Source organism: Neoarius graeffei, chromosome 16, assembly GCF_027579695.1.
Source record: "Neoarius graeffei isolate fNeoGra1 chromosome 16, fNeoGra1.pri, whole genome shotgun sequence".
In the NCBI taxonomy this organism is placed as follows: Eukaryota; Metazoa; Chordata; class Actinopteri; order Siluriformes; family Ariidae; genus Neoarius; species Neoarius graeffei.
The window spans coordinates 28,500,960-28,526,404 of NC_083584.1; the positions used below are offsets into that span (position 1 = coordinate 28,500,960).

At 40.4% G+C, this 25,445-nt stretch overlaps 1 protein-coding gene across 2 annotated transcripts in view; it reads right to left on the reverse strand.

Annotated features, from left to right (window-relative positions):
- The window catches only part of ago2 (argonaute RISC catalytic component 2), a 45,584-nt gene extending 20,986 nt beyond the window's left edge, over nucleotides 1-24,598 (reverse strand). The window contains exons 1-19 of one of the 2 annotated variants that reach the window (XM_060942048.1): nucleotides 24,419-24,598; nucleotides 18,803-18,992; nucleotides 18,600-18,720; nucleotides 16,193-16,374; nucleotides 14,234-14,370; nucleotides 13,996-14,130; nucleotides 13,815-13,902; nucleotides 9,983-10,130; nucleotides 9,772-9,891; nucleotides 9,543-9,665; nucleotides 9,309-9,442; nucleotides 8,836-9,020; nucleotides 8,549-8,708; nucleotides 8,203-8,293; nucleotides 7,677-7,871; nucleotides 7,460-7,594; nucleotides 7,280-7,381; nucleotides 5,572-5,771; nucleotides 4,349-4,468 (exon numbers count right to left, since the gene is read on the reverse strand). In XM_060942048.1, coding sequence (XP_060798031.1) covers nucleotides 4,360-4,468; nucleotides 5,572-5,771; nucleotides 7,280-7,381; nucleotides 7,460-7,594; nucleotides 7,677-7,871; nucleotides 8,203-8,293; nucleotides 8,549-8,708; nucleotides 8,836-9,020; nucleotides 9,309-9,442; nucleotides 9,543-9,665; nucleotides 9,772-9,891; nucleotides 9,983-10,130; nucleotides 13,815-13,902; nucleotides 13,996-14,130; nucleotides 14,234-14,370; nucleotides 16,193-16,374; nucleotides 18,600-18,720; nucleotides 18,803-18,992; nucleotides 24,419-24,443 — 2,580 coding nt within the window. In that variant the 5' untranslated portion in view covers nucleotides 24,444-24,598 and the 3' untranslated portion in view covers nucleotides 4,349-4,359. Of the gene's footprint in view, nucleotides 1-4,348; nucleotides 4,469-5,571; nucleotides 5,772-7,279; nucleotides 7,382-7,459; nucleotides 7,595-7,676; nucleotides 7,872-8,202; nucleotides 8,294-8,548; nucleotides 8,709-8,835; nucleotides 9,021-9,308; nucleotides 9,443-9,542; nucleotides 9,666-9,771; nucleotides 9,892-9,982; nucleotides 10,131-13,814; nucleotides 13,903-13,995; nucleotides 14,131-14,233; nucleotides 14,371-16,192; nucleotides 16,375-18,599; nucleotides 18,721-18,802; nucleotides 18,996-24,418 lie in introns of both variants that reach the window. The other variant, XM_060942047.1, reaches the window with a different exon arrangement.
- Between the last annotated feature and the right edge of the window lie 847 nt (nucleotides 24,599-25,445).

A 25,445-nucleotide genomic window follows, 5' to 3' on the forward strand; every position in this document is an offset into this window, starting at 1 on the left:
GGGTGCCTCTGCAGTTTCAATACAGCGCCATGCTGATTCTCATTAGGCTTTTTATTATCATCACATGTTGATATGTGCTGTGTGTTTGTGCTGTGCATAGACAAAACAATTAATCTGCCATATTTCAATCCACCAAATTTCATCACACCCAGGATTACACTGTACACTTTTTTTGGATTACACTGGATATCATGAAACTTCTGCAGGAGGGGGAAAAAAAAAAAAAAAAATCTATGAACACAAATGCCAGATTCATATTGTGAAAGATCGATCAATTTCCAATGAACTCCATTACATTTAAGCTATTATGTAAAATCAGTTCTAAAGTCTTTGAGTGACATTTAAATTCAATCTAATCAAATTTGAACATGCACCCCCCCCAAAAAAAAAGACAATGAGATGAATGTTTTTGAACCAAAATCAGTTTTTGCATAGTTAGTTATTCAAATGTCAGGACTTATCTATGTGTAGCTTCAGATTCTGCACCAAAACGTAATACAAGCTCGAAAGCACTTGCAGCATCATCCATTACAGAGGACAACCAACATTCCAATCTTTCCAATAACAACCCAGTCCACACCTATTCAGATAGTGCAAAAATACCTCAATCACACATTTTCTTTTCATCATATAAGAATTGCATATGCTTAGAGAGTTCTGACAATCTAAGGTGCTGGCTTCAAAAGGTAAACTACTAAAAACTCAGGTAAAACAAAAGTTGTTGCCACCTTGTCACATTTACAGGACAAAGCGAATTGTGTCACTGAGGAAGGAAGGTGAAGTTGGGGTGTGTGTGGGGGGAGTAGGTTTAAATCGCCCAGTTGTTTCTTAAGCTAAATGATAAGTATTAGCTCTACATATATAGAAAACCTGAATGGAAAATGCCAACGTATTTTGTTCCAAATTAGCAGCCAGTGGGATAAGAATGTATGCATGTAAAACATGAACGGACTGCTGAGCTGAACATGAACGTATTCACTGTGCACTACCACAAAGACTGGGAATAGATAAGGCTCTTTAAAATCCATTGGCGTGAATTTCATTTTAACTGTGCAGGATTACTTCAAAGCTCTGAATCTTTAACCTTTAGCACTTTATTTAAAAAAAATGGCAGTTAATGTAAAAAGATTTAAATGGCACCAAGTAAAGCCTCTGAACAGATTTGCCTTTTGGTCATTTCTGAGCCAAGTGACAGTATAAATTGCCCGGAAACTTTGAAAGAAAGGATTTATTCCAACACAACCACTTGTGTAATTATGAAGAAATGACTAACGCAGTGATGTTACCATTATATTAGAAACAGGTAACAAGAGGTAGGACATCTAGCCATTTCCACACAATTACTAAATGATACATGTCCAATGCCCTTCAAAGTGCATTTGCAATTTTAGAGACCAGCGTCAAATATGAAAAATAACCAAGTCAAGTATTCGAGACTGAGAACTAAAATGCCCCTGTAACACAGTTCGGTCAGAAAATGACAGTAATGAATAACGCTGGTTTAAAAAAAAAAAAAAAAAAAGCTGAAGATACTCAACCTTAAGAATAAGTTCCATGGTTGATTTCTTTTCAAACTGTGATCTCCTGGTAAATAAAATATTTGTTTCAGGAAAATGTTTAGCACCGATAATTTGTTGTGCTTCAGTTACTGTATGATAACAGTATGCTTAAATATTTGTAATCTTTCTTGGCTAACAGGACTAAAAGTTGTATCTAACTGTCTGCATGATAAAAATATAATATTCTATAGGCTAATACTGCTACAACAGGAATAGGGTTTTTTTGATGCACTCTATTAAAGCTTAAAGTTACTACAATACACATTATCCAAACTCATTATATACACAAAAACACACTAAAATCTCTTGGTTATAAATGCATAGGTATAAAAGTTTAAAAATGTTCAGCTAAAGGTTATTTAAAAGTTAAAAGTGAAACATATGGGGAAGCTAATCAATGTTCCAATAATATTTGCATTTACCATACCAATATTCCACCCAAAAAAGGAAAAAAAAAGTCTGCAATAGCAGTTCAATTTTAACGAATTGTTGAATTATTTTCTAATATTCCGCACAATCCCAAAAGACTTCAGCAAAAACTAAAACCAGTTGCCTACTGGACAAACCCAATGACACTACAAAGCTCCTGAGAAGAGCTCCAAAGCACCAGAGATGCAAAAGAATTGCACAATAGGAGTCCTCAAATTCAGAATCAAAAGAACGGTCAGAAACCTTCCATGGTAAAGGCTATTGTGTTATCACTGACATTTGGGCAAAAAATAAGGTGCGTAACATGTTCAAGTGTAATGTGGCTAACTAGATATCTATAACCAACAAAGACATTCCCACAGCCCTCAAGACCTTCCTCAAGGCCTTCCATTAAGGCCATGGTTCCATGAGCCATCAATGTGTGTATAGATCTAAACCATAAACAATATGCAGCTCACCATTTGGGACATAATTACATACATTAAAAAAAAAAAGTCAATTACAATAATCTGTTCTTTACATCATGATTCATGCACCACCACAACAGTGTATGAGGCTGACAGGATCACAAAACACTTAAAGTAATACTCCAGGGTTTGTTAAACCTGATCTAAATCCACTGCTTCTCTAGTGTACAGACAATTGCCACAAAAAAAAAAAAAAAATGCAGACTTCTGTGCACTAAAAAGATAAAGGGGGGAAAAAACCCCCCAGACAAACCCTCATTTACTCAAAACTTATTTATAAAGAAAAGCCTGAAGGAAGTTGGGGCATGGTAATGTGAAACAACTACTTGCAGATTTAAAAAAAAAAAAATGAAATTGACATAAGTGATCAGAATTTGTTTTTACTCTACTGCCCCAGTGTTGGAATGTGGAATAAAACCACATCAGAAAATCTTGGTGTCTGTCTCAAAGATGGCATTTTTGATTTTGTATTCTAGTCAGACGAGCGGCACGGTGGTGTAGTGGTTAGCGCTGTCGCCTCACAGCAAGAAGGTCCGGGTTCGAGCCCCGTGGCCGGCGAGGGTCTTTCTGTGCGGAGTTTGCATGTTCTCCCCGTGTCCGCGTGGGTTTCCTCCGGGTGCTCCGGTTTCCCCCACAGTCCAAAGACATGCAGGTTAGGTTAACTGGTGACTCTAAATTGACCGTAGGTGTGAATGTGAGTGTGAATGGTTGTCTGTGTCTATGTGTCAGCCCTGTGATGACCTGGCAACTTGTCCAGGGTGTACCCCGCCTTTCACCCGTAGTCAGCTGGGATAGGCTCCAGCTTGCCTCCGACCCTGTCGAAGGATAAAGCGGCTAGAGATAATGAGATGAGATGAATTCAACAACTGCCTTTAGGCTTCCATTATAAGTAAGTTTCAGAGAAATAGGCTTTCCAATCTTTTTTCAGGATGGAGAAAAATAAAATCGCTATAAGTAGTAAAATCATACACTCCAGAAGCAGTAGATAGATAATAGTTTGAGAACAATGGAGTGGTCCTTTAAGAAAGCAAAGCTTCAGGCTGGACTTGTGGTAGAAAATAATAATAGTAATAATAAAAATAAATCAGCAGTACATAGAGACTAATCTCACACACAAGATATTAGTACTTCTCTTTACAGTCTAACTGTGATAGACAGATAATGTTGAGGAAAAGAAAAAGGAAACCAGGGTAGAAAAAGGATTAACTTACTAACAGGTTTGGTTCAAGAAAAGGGTGCTGGTCTCAGGAACCAGTCCTGTATTAACTATAATTCCTTCTTCGGATCCAGACAGCTGATTGTCAAAACACTCTTCTCGTGGTGAGAGAATTACAGATTTCTGGCTGATTGAGCTTTCACAGTCCCAAAGAACTGTTCACCGTGTCCTTATGATATAAAAATTTGCTTTCTAATATAAGGACAATCTGTCAGTTGTTACTCAAGAAACCAACTTAATCAACTACAGTCAAGTGACTGAGTTGAGGACTAACAGAGACAACACTGACACAGATTTGCTAATACATGTGAAAGAAATAAGAATGGTAAGTACTCGTGTCCTGAAGTCGTGTCCTTCTAAGTCAGTGCTGACAGAAGTTCCACAAATATGACTTTCTTGCAAGTTAATGGTATAATTTCATCAAAAAGTTCTATTTCATCAGCCTTGGCATAATGATAATATTAATAAGAATAAAACCCCCAAAGCTGTCAGTGTAAAAAGCATAGAATGAACGGACTAAAAGAATTTTCTTGCAGCTCAAATAAATACAGAGATTAACAGAGACCTTGAATGTGTGAAATGTTGCCAGTTAACTATGTGCACATCTTGAGGCCCCTGAGATGAACGGGGCATGTTAAACATACAGACACATGGTGTTTGAGGATATGAAACTCAACTCTGGCCGAGCTCAAGCGAAGTACATGGTGCGCAGTGTGTCCTGGTGGATCTGCACAGCTTTAGCCAAGGCCTGCTGGTCTCGACCATTACTTTGGCCTGATGTGTGGCTGCCTTCAGCACTGATGAGAGACAAGATAAAACATCACGTGAACAAATCAATATCCCAACATGCACTAGATGGCTAAAAGTATGTGGGCATCTCACAAATCACACCGGGGTGGGGGGTGGGGTGCGTGTCTGAGGTGCAGTCAGCATTACAGTTCTCCCCAAAGGTGTTCAGTGGGGTTGAGATAAGGGCTTTGTGCAGGTCACTCAAGTTCTTCAACAACTTGGCAAACCATGTCTTCGTAGACCTTGCTTTGTGCACAAGGGCACTGTCATGCTGGGACATGTTTGGGGCCCCTTACTTCTATGTTACAGCGTACAAAGACATCATATACAATTGTATGCTTCCAACTTTGTTGCCACAGTTTAGAGAAGGCCCCCATATGGGTGTCATGGTCAGGTGTCCACAAACTTTTGGCCACATAGCATATAAGCAGTCAAAAGGTTATTAGACTCACAGCTCAACATTGAACTGACTTACACAAGAAATTCCAGTGAGCTATGAACTCAGTAAACAAAGTAAGGCAGACCACAGGCTCCTTAGAATCTTATAAAACTTCGAAAAGAGATTAAAACATTTTGTATATACTCTTTAGCTTTTTGTACTGATTACACGGGGCCATTTTAAGCGTTTAATCCTGAACCTAAATTCATTTCATTCTCTTGCACTCTGTCTTCTATTTTTCCAAATTGGTATCACAGAAAATAGCTTTCCTTTGATTTGTATCAAAGTATGACAAAAATCTCTCATAGCACAATACCTGAAGACATGATGCGTCTCGATATGTATTTTGCTAAGAAGCTGCCATGAAAACAATAATGCTGCATTTTAATTCCTGAATTTGGTACTTCCATTTCCTATTTACAAATACTGAATTGGCATGGAAATTTTTTTATTTGTAAATTTAACCATTTTTAAGATTCAGTGCAGAAAGTTTAGTCCATCTTTAGATGTGTATGTAATCAATGAGCTGCTTCCAATCGGACATTGTAATTATTAAAAAATTGTAATGAAAATCTATGTTCTAAGATGTGGGTTATGATTTTCTAAATCACACTATAGTCATATCATCCAGCTCAAACTTTTTCATGACAATACCACCTCAAGGTTGCATACCTGTCATGTTCCTTGTCCACTAAGTGGTAGCGTGCTCGGAACGCCACAAGGTGGGCGTAGTAGGCAGGTGCAGGAATGGAGACAGAACGGGTGCAGCGCACGTAGGTGTGGCAAAGCTGGTATGTGAGTACCTGTAGCTCATCTGAAGTGAAGTGGTTGTCGTCCCACAACACATGATAGTGAGAAGGTCTGCTAGTACCCTGTGGAGTGCATCAGTGTGGAAGGGTTGATTTATGTCCCTTTCTTGAAGCAATGTTAACTGATTCAAAACAGCACAGTAGTGAAGAAACCTGCTGCAACTCACTCACATTTCAATATTTTACTTGTATATGAATTCAGCATGCAGGGCTCCTATGGAATCAATTTTGTGCCAAAATGTTTATACAATACTTCTGAAATATCAAACAAAAATGACAAATCAAAATACAAAAAAAAAAAGTCAATTTTTTTTAGACTGGCAAACAAATTATTCGTGTAATCGTGCAAAATATCAGTCTATTACTCTGCAGAAACCTTTTATTTTTGTTCTGCGTCTTTCTCAGTTTTGTTTGACGTAATTTATTTTGGTTGCGATTCCAGCTCTCTCGTTTGGGCTCCCTGACTTTTTGCTTGCAGTTTTGGCACAAACTTCACGTGTGGGTGGGCTGTCCAGGAATGCATTCCCATTGGCTAACTTGTGTTTGACTGACAGCTACGCTCAGCCATTCCCCCGGAGGCTGTTGTGGCCATTTCCTACCCGGATTCTGGCGGACTGTTTGACGAGTGACCGATCCATTGACGGTAAACAAGGAGCGAGTGGACTTCAGTGGCGACTATGATATTGAATTAATTCAACAAAGTGTAAGTGCGGGACAAATGTGTTGTGTGTGTTGCAGTAGTACACATTATGCAGGCGTGTTTAACGTTAGCAAGACAGCTATTATACTGGGTAGTGGAGCCAAGTCTAACATTTGACTTGCCACGAAACACCTGCATAATGCGTACTACTGCAACACATTTGTCCCGCACTTACACTTTGTTGAATTAATTCAATATCATAGTCGCCACTGAAGTCCACTCGATCCTTGTTTACCGTCAATGGATCGGTCACTCGTCAAACAGTCCGCCAGAATCCGGGTAGGGAATGGCCGCAACAGCCTCCGGGGAATGGCTGAGCGTAGCTGTCAGTCAAACACAAGTTAGCCAATGGGAATGCATTCCTGGACAGCCCACCCACACGTGAAGTTTGTGCCAAAACTGCAAGCAAAAAGTCAGGGAGCGCAAACAAGAAAGCTGGAATCGCAACCAAAATAAATTACGTCAAATAAAACTGAGAAAGACGCGGAACAAAAATAAAAAGGTCTCTGAAGAGTAATAGATTACACAAATAATTTGTTTGCCAGTCTAAAAAAAATTTGACTTTTTTTTTGTATTTTGATTTGTCGTTTTTGTTTGATATTTCAAAAGTATTGTATGAACATTTTGGCACAAAATTGATTCCATAGGCTCCAAGTAACATTTTTATTAAAAAAAAAATAATAATAATTTTACAAGCAGAAGCAAATACAGGAGCACGGTTAAACCCCCAGATGAAAACAGATGGAACTGTTTCGCAGCAAGTACTTTTCTTACTCTCTCTGTAACCTAGACAACCAAGTCTGCATTTAAATAGGCAAAATGTAACAAATAACCTGCAGATACAATTTCAAACACCGTGTGAAGTTAGTACCTGAATACCAGCATGGCTGCAAAGGTAAAAGTCAAATTCTGATGGATGAGTGATTTTTGTGTCGACCGTGGTGCCAGCGGGGATGTTCCCACTCTTTCCGACCTAAAACAAACAGTAACAATAAGTTACGCAAACGCACAGCCCAAGAAATACAATAAAATGTTACTGAAAATAACCAACCCTCTCATTCCTGTCCATACAGAAAAGCCTGGTATGGTGTCTCTTCTGGACTACTACAAAAGTGATGCCTGGCTGGTAGTCCTTCTCGAGCTTTATACAGGCTTCACGGATCGCTAGTAACTCATGTTGCAGAACCTTGAGAAAACCAAGAGTCAATACACAACTACAAAATGGAATGGCTTTAAAGGAAAACGTCCCATATAAGTCAATAGTTTACCTGATTGAATTGACCTTCTGAAATGCCATCTCTGTAGTAGATAATACGTGTGGGTTTGAAGCGGGTAGACTTGTAGAACTGGATCAGCAGTTCTCTCACCATTGCAGCCAAGTCTTGAATGATGTCTTGGCGGTGCTGCTGAACCCGCACTGTGGCGCAGTACCGGCTTGGGTGGGCATCCATGCTACCAACCACCTAAACCAGACAGGAACTTACTGAGCTAAATGTTGATTAATTCTGTACAACAACGGAAGGTTGGTAAACTACAGGTTTATAGTTGTGCATTTATCACATTTTAGTCCTTATGAAACAATTAAAGAACAATTATTCAGATATGCATGTCAATCTCTCCAAGAAAGACTTTATTTTGCAGGTAGCAATGCAGCGTGCTATAAAGCTGAGACATGTTTGAGTTAATATGACTTCTGGCAGAGTTAAGCAGGCTCACTAATCCTCATATCATTTTCGCCCCCCAAAATCTGATTTTTTTTTTTTTTTTTTGCAATGGCAACTTTGACTGACTTACTGCAGCAATGGAGGGTTTCTTTCCGTCTCCTGCTGGAGGATGAGTCACATCTGCACCCAGGAAAATTACAGGCTGCTGGAAAACCAAGGGCCTGGAGAGCAAAATATCAACACTTTATCTCATCTCATTATCTCTAGCCGCTTTATCCTGTTCTACAGGGTCGCAGGCAAGCTGGAGCCTATCCCAGCTGACTACGGGCGAAAGGCGGGGTACACCCTGGACAAGTCGCCAGGTCTATCAACACTATTTCAGACAAAAATCTACTCCAAGCATCTATCAACAACACATCAAACTTAAAAAAAGAAGTTGATGTAAGCTTCTTGATTAAGATCCAAACTGTGCTCACCTTCCCTGTGGAAGCAGAATATTGTTGACTCCACCCAGCTTAACGTTGATCTTCAGACAAAGGTTAGACAGTGTCTGTGGAGTAGTTTTCTGGACATTCTTCACCTGGACACACTGAGTGGCCATTCCTAAAACTGTGTCCCCAACACGCTTCACCTCCGCTTTGAGAACATGAGACAAAGAAACTGGTTTACAAAACATGGCCATGCAATTACATCAACCATCAAAATCTGTGTCAGAGATAGAAATACAGTTCTGTGTAAAGAGCACGTGTAGAGCCTGACTTACCATAGACGGGAGTTTTCCCCGGAAGAATGACTACTACCAGCTGCAGGCCTTGGTAGGTGTACTTCAGGTGTTTGAACATGGGCTCCACACTGTCAGCTCCCTGAGCATACTTACAAAAGCAGGGTTGGCCTTGAATAGGCATGCCTGCGTCACGAGAAATCTTGCGCAGCTGGTCTGTAAACGCTCTACAAAGAACACAAAACCAAAAGCAATAAAGACATTTCCTGGCAGAAGAGATTCACACAGCTGAGCAACTATAAATGTAAAGAGCTTTGTTCAACGACCCAATAATGGCCACCTAGCAGTACTGTAATACTGAACTCACAACCTTCCAGTCACTAGCACAGAACATTAACCTCTGCCCCAAACTTCAGATTCCTCACTGAAAGAATCTTTTAATTCGAAACCACAAGCAAGTCTTCAACAAGACAATATAAAGTTAAATACTGCCATACAAATAAGCAGGGACTTACTTTAATAAGAGCTCAGTGCATTGCCTTTGGGGAGCAAAGCAGGCGATGGCCCAAACCTTGATCTCTATCCCAGTATGGAATTGCTTGTTTCTCATATCCCATACACCTTGGATCGGGGTAGCTATTGCCTTGTTCTGACAAAAGATGAATATAATCAATAAGCTATAGGCTTGTGCATGCCATTTTTTCACAAACTATTAAATGATTATGCTCTTAGAAAAAAGGAGATTGTACCCGTCCTCCATAGAGAATTGATGGTGCCTGGAGGACTCGGCCATTCACTTCAGTCATCTCATCTCTTACCATGACCCCAAACTCACGCACGTAAGGGTCACTATTAAAGTTGGCACTTCTCATCTGCAAAACATAATCAAAATTATTTAAATAGGAAAAGAATTAGATGTCAAGGCAGTTCACCAGCCGTACATTTAACAGTAATTACACGGCATAGAGATGAACTGACCAATTTGCTGATTTCGTCCTGGCGGTCAGGCGCCGACCGGGCTGTGGCCCGAATCATAGTGGAGGTCTGATTGTCTGTCAGTTTCTTAATGCATCGCTGTCCAGCCACTATGTTACAAACCTAGGACAAACCAAGGTGAAATCAGATGAAAAGGACATAAAACTAGGTATTAAAAGGTTTTCCTTAAAAAGTACAATGCACTTTGACTAACCTCAAGAGGAAGGTAAGTGTGCTTTTGTTCCTGCCCGACTTGTAAACATGGGAGATGAGGATATCGAAGTATCAGTTTGTATTTATCTTTAAAGTACTGGGCCACAGTACATTCGATGGTTTGCCCATTCTCCTGCTGTAAGGGAAACCTGTGACAAAGCAGAGGGGAAAAGGGGGAATACTTAGAGATACACAGAACCATGGCCTCACTTTTTGTTTATAAATGTCTTGAGACCTCAAGAATGGCATAGGAACAGTTTTAAGCGTTAACAATAAATCAAAAATAATTTTTACGATTAAAACGATTCATATAGGTAGTGGTCTGAGTGAATGACCTTGACATCTGTGACGTCACAGCAGGAAGTCTATCGGTCTCATCGCCATTTCCGCTATACTAAAACACAAAGCTGACTGCAACTCTGAGCCTCCATTTTGAGCCAATTTATCGCTATGTCACATAGATGTGTTGCTGGCGGGTGCAGCAACACGACAGAAGGTGGATTTACGTTGCATTCATGGCCCAAGAATGCTCAAATTGCAAAGATTTGGACGTGTTTTATGAGAAGTTCATGGGCACATCGGGCGCCTACAAAGTGGTCTCTCCTCTGCTCTGCACATTTTACTGAAGACTCGTACGAGACCTCTGATCTGTTGAGGAGCGTTGGCTATAAGCTCGTATTGAAAGGAGGGCGCAGTACCAGCAATTAAAGGAAAAGAAAACTACAAGAAAAGGAAAGCAAGTTCAGTTGCACCAGTTCTCCTGGAGTGTGAGCCAAGCAGTAATGGCGGAGTACTCAGTATGGAGAATGAGTGGACCAGTCGTCAGATTTCTCCGTTGGATATGCTCCCCCCCGCCACTGGATATGCCTGCCTCAGCAGCAATATCTCACCCTTGCGTGGAAGAAGCGAATGAACGAAGAACTGAAAGTCAGATTGTTTCAAAACAATCGGCCTTCAAGAAGCGAGAACACAGACGGGTAAGATGTGACTCTCATTTGGTTACATAACACTCGTTGTTTACCTGCATTTTGATTAATAGATGTAACTTGTGTATTTAAAGTTACTGGTATAAGATTATTTAATTTGCTTCAGAATGAGATTGTTTCAGTTCATCTGATTATTTAATTAGCCTTTTACGTTTTATCTGTGAAAATGCATGCACGTACATGTATGTTGCATAAGTTATAACGCCTATCCTGTTTTAATGAGAGTCACATGAGACTGTCAGTTCAATTCCATCCAATTCTCTAGATGGCTTTGTTCTCTGGCTTTATTTCGTAAGGTGGGGGCCTCTGTGTTACTATCGGATTCACTTTCCGATGGTTTGAACTGACACGGTTCTACGTGTCTAGCAGTAGCATGTACACACACCAATTTCAGGACCATCACAGTCAGATGTATTACTATCTGAGGAATCCGAAAAATCTCCAATAAATCCGAACGAAGAGGCCATTGCAATCACTCTCACCTGCCAAGTCTGGCTTTGGTCTATAGCTTTCAAAGGCCTCAGCTTTAAAACCGGTTCCTGCTGTGACGTCACACACTCAGGGCTGGCTGGCTCAGCGGGGCAGCTCGGATGCCAACTTTGCGGTCGATTTTAACTCTCAAAAATATATTTATTCCCTTTTACGCAGCATACAAGACAGGGATGGAGATACTATCCACTCAGAAATGTATTTAAAAATAAAGGTCCTGCATATCTCCTTTAACTTCAAAGGCCAGGTCTGTGTCTTTGCACTTGCAAGCATATGAGGGGAAATGCATCCTAACATTCACATGGGTGTCGATCAACATCCTTGCAAATAAAGTGAACGTGTGCTAGTGTTACATGTAACAGCAGTCTATCATTTTACTGTGTAATAATACACTGCATGTTGTGTTCACTTTTAATGCTTGAATCGTTTCTTCACTGCAATTGAACCGCTCTAGAATTCATTTTTTAACCACACTGAGACAAACCTGCCCAGACTGAGGAGCAATCCGTCACCTGTGTGCAATTGCTGTACTCTCACCTGCCCAAATAAGAGGGACATACACTAGCTCAATTCAGACTAATTACTCAGGCTTTCGTCTAAACGGGGGAACAGGGGCGCTGTGCCCTCTTACTCTCGGCGTGCGCCCCCTTACCGACTCCGTGAAAACATCCCAGCAACACTACGTGACAATGTGTCTGATCATCAAATACGTTATAATTGCTCCAAAAATATTCCAATCATAGTAGATACACCGCCAGACGGTGCAAAAACAATCCGAACTGGCGTTTTCCAGACTGAGGCGCCATGTTGTTTAGTTGTTGCGGCTGCTCTCGCGAGATTTGACATGGGTTACATACAACGTCAGCTGACTTGTAGCGCGAGATTTCTCGAGACTGAATGACCTTTCACCCACCGGCGTGGGAGCTTTTGACAGAAGTAGTTCGCGAGTTGTTTTTGTTGACACTTGGGCATTTAAAGATGTCATCCCGTGGCACGAAGCGGAAGAAAGCCAAAGACTGTCTGGGGCAGAAGAAATTAGGCCAAAAAAAAAAAAAAAAAAAAAAAGTGTGTTTCCGGTAACCCGACCGATCGAGAATTTCCGCGTCGAAATTGCCGACCGTAAAGTTTTTATTACAAATTTTCCTCGATATTTTAGTGTAAGCGGCGTTAGTTTATCATAATTTTTTGTTTCAACGCATTCAAGTTGTGAAAGAAACGATAAAAAGTAAAATGTTTCGCCACTTCTATCAGCCCTCCTGCATAAACTGAGCCGAGCCGCCATTTTGAATCCTCATTCAAGGCTGTAATGCAAATTGCTTCCTTTTCAGTATACAAGTGCACTTCCATGGCAGGGAAAAACACTACATTTTGCCGCCTATGTGGTCCCCTATTTATACAAATAGGAGTCATTCAGGATTCAGCCATGTTTTTGCTCGACCCAAGTTCTACAGTAGGCTAGGCCGTCTGCTTTTAATGGAAGTAGCCTAGGACGTTATTTTCACGTTATTTCTTGATAAGGTGTTTTCACGTTATTACATGAAAATATCATGAAATATCGCTTCCGTAGATCATAACTCGAACTCTCGCGATATTTTTTTTATTCGTTTAAAGATTTAAAACACTTATTTTATGATGATGTGTGGTATAAAGGATTCTGTGCCAAAATACTATTTTGTAAGATGTTTACTTGTGTTAATTTTTTTAAACAAAATAAAAAAAAATTAAGAAAAAAAAAAAAAACACTTTCCTACCTACCGACCTTATTTTAGTATTTCATGTTACCGGAAACACACTTTTTTTTTTTTGGCCTTACTTCTTTCTTTTTCAATGTTGACAGACAATTTGTTACAATTTCCCTCTCAGATAGCCTCAGAATGTCCCATTGGAGCATTTTTCAAAGGCTTTGCACGGCGGGGGGGGGGGGGGGGGGGGGGGGGGGACAACCGGCACCATCCCCCCCCCCCATGGTGAGCGCCCTCATACTAAATTTTTCTAGAAAAAACCCTGAATTACTGTAAATGTTGAAAACACCCTCATACAGGTCAATTTGATTTTTCAAATCCAGTTCATGTGTACAGTACATCTGCAGAACCAAATTAATCTGTCTGGACTCATTGCAATTGGTATATCCGGTATAAGGCATCTTATTATGCATTCATAAAGTAGCGTATGACCCACATGGCTGAGATTAAAACATTACCATCTCAACTCCCTTTCTACAAGGTAGCCTATTAAATGATCAGACCATGATTTCAAATGCAACTTAGCAGTGGGTTTCTCTCGCTCTCAAAACAAACAAAATCACCAAACCCCAAGCATCAATAATAATTAGTAGGTTATATGAAAAAGAGCTCTTACGTCTGGTGGCTGGCTGGTCTCCTAGTTACATTACAAACTCTGTATTTCCTTTTCATCTGCCCACAGTGTGTGATCTCTACTTTCAGACCTGCAGGAGCCCAGAAAGCAGGATAAAGTAAAAGGTGCTAAAGTGGAGCTCTAAATGCAGAAACAAATCAGCAGATACACAAGATGTATTTACCCTTTATCTCCTTAGTGAACTTGACTCTTTGGGAATCTGTTAAGGGCTTCTGTTGTTCATCAATGCTTTTAAAATCCAAAACCTCACACATAAACTCAATCACTGGTTGGGCTTTGTAGAATGCCGTAGCTGATACTAATAAAACAAATTTTAAAAAATGGCAAACAAAATTCAGACACTTATATGCCTACATTCACGAAAGGAAAAAAATCTATTAAAACATGCTGACTGGCCATACCATCAATGTTAAGCATCATTTTCCAAAGAGATGGACGAACAGACTGGTGAAAGCCAAACCAGACTTCCCTTCCTCCACCAAGAGGGTTGGAGCAGCCTTCAGAAGGTGTGAAGAATGAGCGGCCAACAGGTGTGTACCTGCGTTGAAGACACAGTTTGTTTACATTAATACAGTAACTGTGTTTACATGTACTTGAGTAACCTGAGGAGAAAAATTGTCAACATGAGCCAGTCAAAAACTCTAATCCAATTACTTTTAGCAGTGTCGCTTGAAGTATTGAAGCAATTAGTTCAATTGCTTTCTAATTGCAAACAAAATAGGTTTTTAATCCCAGATTTTACATATTTCTCAGCTGGTTGGCACAATTATTAGCTTTGAATGAGCCACACTGATCTGTAGCTTTACTGCTAAATGCTTATTTATGAGTTCTTTTGCACCCAAAGTTGTCCTCCTTCAATCTGTCTTTATTTGGTTTAAAGATGAGCTTCGCCTCTATCAGCTTAAGTTTGTGCATGTGTGAAGACGGAGAAAAATGCAAGACACCAGATTAAAATGGTATACATGCAGGGGCGCAGATACGTTTTTTGAACTGGGGGGGACAAAGCTGCCAGCAAACCAACCCCAACCCCACGTAGCCTACGTGTGTGTGTGTAAAGTGTAAACCAGTGCATCCTGACTTTATAACTATGCCGGTGTGTTGCGTGAGCAGCAGTCAGTCAACAACTCTTCGCAAAGTTTCCTTATGAAACAATATGCTCGCTGAAATTATGGCAGGGAATGCCGGATTAAACATTAAAAATGCCTTCTGAGCACTGTATCTACAGGCTACCACCGAAAGAAGGAGGCTACCAGAAAGGCATCTCTACTCCGTACGATTTTACTTTCACTACGACATTACTTTGAACAGACTATCAAAAAATTGCAAGGTAATATGATAAAGTAAGGCACAGTTTACTTACAGTCGTTTTTTTTTTTGGAAAAAACGATGCAGTCGTTTTCTGCCTTTTCAGTTTGGCACCCTTCATCATGCCGTGCTGGGGTCCTGAACTAGGAGCTGTCCCCGATATGCCTGTCAAACTTGTTGTGGGTAACCATAGCAACCAAGCTCGAGCTCGCAACCTGTGCAGTCTGCGCAGCTCAACCAACCGAATATCAGTCTTTGTTTTGTTTTATGTGAGTTGTTGCAACTATGTATGTACTGCTGTGCACCTCAATAAACCGAATGGTAATTAGTCTTTTGATTTTTCCGTGAGGTTTGCCTTATGCAAAGAAAGACAGCATAGACGTTTTTTCCTCCCTATAAGTGGGGGGGACCGAACGAGGTGAATTTAAATCTGGGTGGGACGAATCCCACCCGTCCCACCCTCTATCTGCGCCCGTGTATACATGTACTGAATCTCATTACTGGGTCAAAACGCAAAACTTTTTTTTTTTTTAACTTGAAATCAAAAGACTTCAATCTGATGCAAGATGTCATAGGATGCTGTTTAAATGGTGACTTGAATAATTTGGTAACTGCTGAAATTAGATAATGATTGGATTATTAGACTGTATATGAATGCACTCTGAGAACAATAATCTCAAGGTTATTAAGAAATGCATCCACAGGTTCCTCAAGAAATACTTAGATTTATGATACTTGTGTGGCAGAAATACAAGATTATCAGATGACCAAACAGTGCCCTCTTGTGGTTATCAGTAAAGGCACAATGATGAAAGCAAGTTAAACTTCAAATTACAAATATGCGAATAAACAACCTAATTAAACAATGCATGAAATATACCATGTAAAATGTGACCAATATCAATGACGAATATGATGCATTTCAGTAAAACATAAGAGACTCCAAGAAGTCTGATTTAATTACTCAGTGGGGAATGACTGGACTGTTAAATTGAAACACGTGCTTTAAATATCTGATTTTTTTTTCTCTGGGAGATAAAAATACATCAACTGACCTCATGGAAGGCAAATGTCTCATGACCACATCCAGAGCTTGAATGGTCTCAAAGGGGATGCTTGGTAGCCGTCCAGACAGTGCTTCATGAAGAGCTTGCAGACTAACACAAGAAACCCACTTTATGGCCACTTTAAAGCTCCTGTCTTTCCCTTCTCCAGGAATTGTAACCTCCAGCTCCACCTAGGACAAAATTACACATGTTCTTTTGGGTTTACTCCAGCCCCTTTCACACAGCCTGTTCAAGGTGGAAATCTTACACCTTTATTCCACCTCGCATTCTGAATAAAGCATCTGAATGTGGAACGGGGGTCTGTACTGTTCTACTTCTGTGCCGGAACGATGGGTAGTAACAGAGCCGGAATCAACGTGTGCGTAAAAGGAACAGCTGGCATGGCGGGACAGGGGTGTGATTAATATTATTATTGTTTAACATTGATATTCTTCTTTCCAAGACCAGCGTGAATTCAAACGTCTGATAAGGTACGTGTGCTTTTCTGCCTCAAATCGTTTCCTACTTTTTACTTTCTCCTAACATATTTCTGATCGCACAAACTTTACTTTCACAAGTCTCTCCACTCCTCTCTTCCTCGTTATCTCTTTCCAAGCACAGTTTTCTGTACCCCCCCCCCCAAAAAAGCGGCCAGCTTGGCTAAAGGACACAAATGTTATATATAGAGGCTCTTGCTTCCTTTTTGGGCAGCACGGTGGTATAGTGGTTAAGCACGGTCACCTCACAGCAAGAAGGTTCTGGGTTCGAACCCAGTGGCCGGCGAGGGCCTTTCTGTGTGGAGTTTGCATGTTCTCCCTGTGTCTGTGTGGGTTTCCTCCGGATGCTCCGGTTTCCCCCACAGTCCAAAGACATGCAGTTAGGTTAACGTGGGGCGGCCTTGGGCTGAAGTGCCCTTGAGCAAGGTACTTAACCCCTGACTGTTCCCCGGGCACTGCAGTATGGCTGCCCACTGCTCTGGGTGTGCGCGCGCGTGCGCTCACTGCTTCAGATAGGTTAAATGCAGAGGATGAATTTCACTGTACTTGAAGTATGCATGTGACAAAGGTTTCTTCTTCTTTAAGCATGAATTATTTAACGGTGGTAATTACATATTGCATATGATGCTCAGTGACTTTGCTTGTGTATGAAGGGTGGTATAAATGAGCACAGCTAACAAAAGCACCTCAACACTCAGTTCACCCAGCGTTGTTAAAATGAAATAAATGCCGATATGCTCAGGGCATTCGTATTTCTGGCATGTAGACACATCAGCCCAGACAGCGATGCTCTCTTGACACATCACACCTCTGGTTGCGGAATGCCAGCTCTCAATGTAAAAACACACATTGACGTGGTGTCGCACCGAATTCATTGGGTTTGGTGTAAATCACTTAAACCAGAATATTGAGGTTCCTTCTTTAGACCAGTATTATGGAAACGTCATTTTTCGGCTGCTTCCGTTAGGGTCACCACAGCGGATTTGTTCCACATATTTGATTTGGCATAGGTTTTTACCCTGGATGCCACCAATATTATGGAATATCTGTGCAAAAAAGGCTTCTGACAGCTATGATTCTCACAAAACGTACTTCTATGTCCAGTCACATTCAGTACGTTTACATGCACATCCAAATCGAGCTGCTGTCGGTAATCGAGCAAAGGGTCCCAGCAGGGGTGCCAGAGAAATTCAATCCTACATGCACACAAGGAAATCGAGCTATTGTGTGAGGTACATTGTGCACCCGAGCCACAGGTGGCGCTACACGCTCCATCGTGTTGGTACACTTCCGGTTGTCGTCATGAAGAAGAGCTATTCAAGAGTGTAAACAAAGTTATCAGTTCCGTGTTCTCCATTGCGCGTTTTTCTCCCGTCCATGAATTTTAATATATTCAACTCCTTAAGCTGAATGAGCATGAACTCTGTCTCCTCATTGCTCCAGAAGTGCACGTTTCTGCTCGCCATTTTCTCTTCTTCGTTTGTTCCTCCTGACCTCTTCTGCTGCTCGCTACTACTGTTGTCATGCCGACCGAGGCTGTCGTGTTTCCCGCTTGTGGTCTCGTCACTTCCGGAAGGGGCAGTGCTGAAGTAAGTAGCTCGACTACGTAGCTCGATAGGGTATACATGCACTAAGTAGCTCGGCAAAAATCGCATACTCTAGGTCGTGTAGCTCGATTACGAGAAATCAAGTTCGGTTCAATTTCAGCCGAGCTAAGGTGTATCCATGGCATTTACAACTTCGATTTCAGTCGAGCAACGGCAGAAATTCGATTTTCTCTATGTGCATGTAAACGCACTCATTGATTAAACATACTTCCATGCAAAATCCCTTTCACCATGAAGAAGGTAAATTATTATAGCAGTCAAACTTAAGACTATTCATATCAGAAAGTAAATACCTGTACAAGCTGCACTCACCTTGTCTCTCCCTATGGGTAAGGGCATTGCCGTGTATAAATTCTTCCTCCCGTCGTACACAGGCTTTCGGTCACCAAAGATCTGTGTTTTAAAGTGCTGGACCATGTGCTCAACAATTTCACTGGAAAACAAAAGGTGTGTTTAGATACAAAACTCATTGCTATTGTCTAATGTTGCAGTTTGATTCAAGAGCTCAGAGTTACCGGTTGACCCTGCGTGGGCACTTCTCAGGTTTGATGTCAATGTCGTAATGATACACCTCCAGTTTGGGGATCTCCATCTCAAAGAAGTTGGCCTGCAGTTTGATTGTCCTACCCATGGTGCCAAAGTCTGGCCTCTGAGGTGGTTTGAACACATACTCTTGTGGTGGAGAAGGAGGAGACAGAGGAGCTGCTGCTGGAGTGGACAGATAAGATTCATGAGATGCATTCTCTATTACTGTAATAAAACATTTAAGGACCAGCTTTATTAGTGCATTGATTATCAGTTGATAATCCTTCTCTTGTTTGACCTTTAGTCTTTAGGAGACCGTTTGGATTTATACAAAAAGAAAAAATATTCCAAATCTTAAAACATTAAATGCCACAGAAATGCATTTCAGACAGCAAGGATGTAAAAATGTCATATCAAGCTAGAGTTTCCTCAGCAATGTATATAGTAAATCAGGTAAGAAGGTAATCCTCACAGCATATTTAAAGCATTTATTAAAAATGCTGCAAAATGTTCAAGTTTTTAAAAAAATGAAAATTCTATTTTCTTTAAGTCAGTGCTGCTTAACAAAACTTACAGAGCCTAAAAACATGCCACCTTTATACACATCAAGTACAAAATCAAAATGGCATTTTATGTCAAACTGAATCTCATCCAAAAGGCTTATGCTGTACAGGCATATACAGAAGAGGGTTGTGTGTGCACGAAGCAGAATTGTGTGTGCATGTGCTTGTTTAATGCAGACTTAAACAAGACGCCTAAATAAGAATTAAAACGTGACCATGTGTGTGCTATCACAGGAAAATAATAAATAATCAAGTGTGATGCAGCCTGAAGTTGATTTTCTTATAACAGAATGTCAAAGTGTTTTATTCGTCTTTTATCAAAGCAATGTACTAACACTGACATTTTTACAATTTATTAAAAAACAGCATGCCATACTTTATCAGTTTATAGTTAGATTTAAAGGAACATCCACAAAACTAGTTCTTGTTTACACTTGTTATATTGGCTATAAACAGTTGCCTCTTTTTTTAAATGTTAAAAGGGCAGGCTCACCCTTCCCAGAACCCTCTGCACTAAGTAGGGAGCTGCCACTTTTGCATCCATAGATATTCCACTGCTTGAAAAACAATCCACAACAACGTGGTGACATCCTAAGCCATAGATCATAAATTGTAAAGTGAAATTGAAGAAATTTGTCAAAGTAGTTATATTTTAAATTTTTTCGTCTGATCTATTCTGCTTACGTATGGTTATTCCGTTGTAATGGACCACAACCGGCCTCAGCTGTCTCGCAGGTGGCCATGAAGGAAAGAAAATATCAGCCGTATTCTATTCAAAACCTCCACATAAGATACTTAGATGAAGAAATAAGTCGGAGATTGATTTTGATGGAATCACCAACGGTGAAATTGCAGAGGTTTTGCTGCACAGCGAACTAGGAGAGTAGCAGTCACCTGCTTTCAAAACAACAAACTGGATTCTGAGAAGGGTCAAACAGTCCCTTTAATAAAACAAAAATACTGTTTCTCAGTGGTAAACAGCGAAGTGCAACAATTTCCTCATAAAACTCTTCCCTACATCAACTACACACATCTTTCTTTGCTAAAAAAATGTTCAATCTATTTATTATTAGTCTTAGATTATATGATGTGTCCACCATATAAGTAAAACTAATCAAATAGTTCTAACCAAACTATCAGAATCGAGAAAATCAACAGTACCACAACACAAGGCCATAATAGCATGTTAAAAGAAATAATATAATGTTTGCCACCCCAAACCTTTCTTTATCGATTATTCAAAATGAAAGAAAGAGCTTGAAATCTTGGTGTCATTACTACTATGTCAAACGTACTGGTTAACTGAACAGACACGGGTCTAAACCCCTAAAACACTGCTCAAAAAAAGATGCTCAGCAGGCACTAGATGGTCAACCGGCACTTTAATAATAATTAAAAAAAAAAAAAAACCCTGATGGTCTGCTAAGTAAGAAGGGTGTCTCAACCCAGTTTATCCAACCCAGAAATGTGACATTTGAAGATATCAACCTGATCAGCACTGGAGACTCTCTCAACTCTTTATCTAAAGACCACAGAAACAGCACAAATGTCTGGCAATCTACCCCACCTTGACAACATCCAACACTCTCTCACACTTACAAATTCAGAACTCGTACAACTAAAATTTCTGAGAAGGCATGAAGGTTAAAGTTATGTTTTGTATCATTAAATTAGATGAAATCCAAATTAGATCATCCTCACCCATTCAGGTGCATACAAAGTGTATAACAGGTTGCAAGGGCACCTCACTCAGTTTCCAACACTCAAAAGCAAAGTGTTCTGTTTAGAAATAAAATGACCAAAAAAATCAGAAATCTGTATCTAAACCGGGGTCATCAACTGGTGGTCCGGATGTGGATCCGGTAAAGTATTTCAGTGGATTGAACCAAACTCTCAAAAATTATTGCAACAGTAGAGATCAATTTATGAAAAAAAATTAAGCTCCTCCAAGGTTTCCCCCCACTTTGAACTTGATACGATGTGGATTCTGTCTTTGCTGTTTACCCAATCACATGTATTTAGGTTAATCATTTACCCAAAGGTAGCTTCTTGAAAAAAGGTGCCATTTTCACAGGTTTTTTTTTTTTTATTATTATTATTTATGTACCTTCTCTGGCCTGATTAGGGATTGTGACAACATGGCTTAAAATTCCATGATGAAGCAGAAAGTCCTGCAGATTGGAAAGCAAAGCATGTACTTATTCTTTGCTTCAATTTCAAATCAGATATTTGAGCTCTTCAGAATTCAAGGTGCTAGTCAGAAGTGGACATGTGAAATGCCATAAACAAACAATATATAACCACTTTATACTGCTTTTATTTTATTTAACCAGGCAAGTCACTAACCAAGATTCTTATTTACAGTGGTGGACTGGCAAAAGACAAAGCCTCTTGAAGAAAGGTGGTGTGACGTCTTGAACTAAAATGTTGGTTACATTGCAGGCATTTAGCAGACGCTCTTATCCAAAGCGTACAACTTACCCAGAGTAGTTGGGGGTTAAGTGCTTTGCTCAAGAGCACTTTAGTTATTCTGGCTAGTCCAGGGAATCGACCCAGCAACCTTTTGGTTTCAAACCTGACTCTCTAACCATTAGGCCATGGCTTCCCCATGGTTAAGTGTTAAAGTGCATATCACAGGTAAATTCAGGAGCAAGATCAATGCAATTCTCCTATTTTATATTAAACTTTGGTAAAATGTGTGTGTCACATTTTGCGCAATTTTTTTTACCTTGTGTAATACCAGAAAAATTCGGTTGAAATCAAGCCATTTGAGGTGAATTGGTCCGCCTCTGAAAAAACTTGGCATTTGGATTTCCCGGCAAACATTGATTTGTGACTTTATGTGCTATGTCAGCGCTGGTTTGTTTATGAGAAAACGACCTGGTGGTTTTCTGCAAATTTCTTCAACGTTATTATGGAATTATTAAAATGGTTAACAGATGTATTGTAGGAGGGTGTAGCAACACCAATCTTGATGGGATTAGTACTCAGCGTTTTCCAAAAGACCGGACAATGAGAGAGAAATGGGAGCGCTTGGTCTACACAGGTTGTGCACTGAAACCGTGCAAAGCTCGCGCAGCCTGCTGGCGCTTCCGCAGGTAACGTCACGAATCTGGCTCCAGACTCCCTTGGGATTTTTCCAGACACGTTTTGTTATTTTATTTTTTTCTGCTGTAGACAGATGGCCTTGTGCAAAATTACCCTTCTGGATGAGTGTGTAAAAGGACATACTTTCATATTTAAAAAAAAAAAAAAAAACGAAATTGGTCCAGGATATGCACTTTAAAAAGGTAACCGATGCCACTGTTCAGTAATGTTAGCTGCTTATCTGGACTTTTGCAAGCAAGGAATTGTATATACCTGGCCCTTCATTCATTTTAGTTCAACAGCCCTGATCTAAACGCCCACACCAGGGCTGGATTTTAACTCAAGTATGTGAATCTTAGATTAAGCTAATCTCCTGGAAGACCTTTAATAGTAAGAAGAGCCTCAACTTATAGAACCAGTCAAAAAAAGTTTACACACACATTCACAGTAATGAACCTGTAACTGGTACTGTATGGGTTGTTTTACAAAGTTTGTGTCACAGAGGTCCAAAATTCAAATTGATTCAAACTGGTTCTTGTACCAGTTTTTAAGTGAAGGACAAGTTAAAGAACAGATTTCAGGTAATTTTTTGACGTGTGTGTATGGTAGGTTTGTGTAATCTGCTATAAGATAAAGAAGATTAAGCAGGGCTGGGAGAAACAAATGAAGTGATTCTCGGAGAGGACTTTTTTTTTGACAATTCAGAATCCACTACTTCCATAGTGCTTTTAAATATAAGGCTGTAAGCTTTGTGTTAGTTGTCTCTAATATTTATGTCCCAATATCTTGACCACATTTTAGGATGAAAATAATCATTTTAGATATGTTATTTTATATTGAAAAATTAGCTGTCTCGGAGAGGACATTTTTTTTAACACAATTACATACTAATTTGATCAAAACAGTCTGAAAACTTACTAGCATTCAACATTAAAACTTAACTATGTTTCCAATGATATGGAACCAAATATGTGTTTTATGGTATAAAGAATGATTTAAGTGCATCCCTTCTGGAGCTACCTGTGGTCAAAAAAGCACTTTTTCTAAATGACACGAGTAATTTTGCTAAATATGACATATATTGCCATACATTCACCCAAAATAACGCTATCACCAATTTTTTTTTGCATGGTAAACAGAGCTATCACAGGGCTACAATAAACAACCAAGTTTATTTAGTCAAGCCTTTTGATATTGAAGATAAGTGTTAAATGTGATTTTTAGCTTGCGTACCCTGATTGTAAAACAACCCGTATATGAAAAGTAGTAAAGTCGAGATTGGTGCAGGAAGCTGAAGGAGGTATTTAACACCACCAACAGTTTGCTTCAAGTCTTTCTCGCCTCATTGATTTCACCTCCTTCCTTAAACACTGGCTGGTCTGCTAATACCAGTACTAAATGATTAAAAGCGGTCGAATTTGAAACGACCTTTATTGCAGATGTTTAACCAGCAAAGTGAAACATTAGGCTATTAAGATCATTAGCGATACAGTGAGGAACAGTTTGGTGTGGGAAACACAGAGCTAGCTTAACTACTGTTGCTACATGAGAAAGATGATTACCTGCAGCAGGTCACATGGACTTAACTTTCTCATTCAGCCAGATAGCTTTTATTTTACTTCTACACGCATGCTGATTAATACAAAACAACTCAGCTAGCATGAAACTCTTGGCAAGTTTGGAAGCTAGCTACTTAGCAACAGCCACTCGAAAGACTGCTTTAGCTTGTTGCTAACAATAACATAGCAAACCACACAAACATGCAGGTTTAAAAAAAACCCACCAAAGGAACTCACTATTTGTTCACTTTCCTCACTCCTGTTTTAGGTTAATCGAACTAACATTTTTACCGGCCCAGGGTTTTGATAGTTAGTGAACAGAGACACCACAGTTGGCATAACAATTCCAAAGTAGCTAGCTGTTAGCCAGTGAGCTCGCGCTGGAGCGGTTACTCACCACTCGCTGCTCCGCTCGAATACATTTCAGCTGTTTTGTAGCAAACCTCTCGGATTACTTTCGCTTTTCAAACGTCTCGAGGCGCATCCACACGCACGAAAGTGAACTTATCAGCTACAAAGCCTGCTTTTCACAAAGAAAACACCGTTTCACTGAACAGTTCAACTACGAGACCGCGAGAGAAATCCCCCACTCCCATCCCCCGTCACAACACGACCTGCTGTGTACTCGGCAAATCTGAAGCAGTCATTTCCCACCCGTACTCAGATAAACCCCGCCTCTACCATTCACCAAAAGCTTGCCGTTCAAAGATGTCGGCCGTCCATACACGTCAACAATGCCGCCATCTTGGTAGAGGCAACTGACGCATAGACACAGACAACCATTCACACTCACATTCACACCTACGGTCAATTTAGAGTCACCAGTTAACCTAACCTGCATGTCTTTTTTCACTGTCGGGGAAACCGGAGCACCCGGTGGAAACCCATGCGGACACGGGGAGAACATGCAAACACCACACAGAAAGGCCCTCGCCGGCCACGGGGCTCGAACCCGGACCTTCTTGCTGTGAGGCGACAGCGCTAACCGCTACACCACCGTGCCACCCTTATTATAACAATAATAATAATTGATCCCAAGCTGGGAAATTGTTATGTTACAGCAGCAAGTTATCAGACATGCGAAAAGAAAAAGACACAGTGTACAACATAAAATAAAATAAAAACATTTAATAAAATAAAAAATCCCAAGAACAAGCCAACTATACAATATACAGATAAAATTATCTTTACTATTATTATCTCAGGGGCGGCACGGTGGTGTAGTGGTTAGCGCTGTCGCCTCTCAGCAAGAAGGTCCGGGTTCGAGCCCCGTGGCCGGCGAGGGCCTTTCTGTGTGGAGTTTGCATGTTCTCCCCGTGTCCGCGTGGGTTTCCTCCGGGTGCTCCGGTTTCCCCCACAGTCCAAAGACATGCAGGTTAGGTTAACTGGTGACTCTAAATTGACCGTGAGTGTGAATGGTTGTC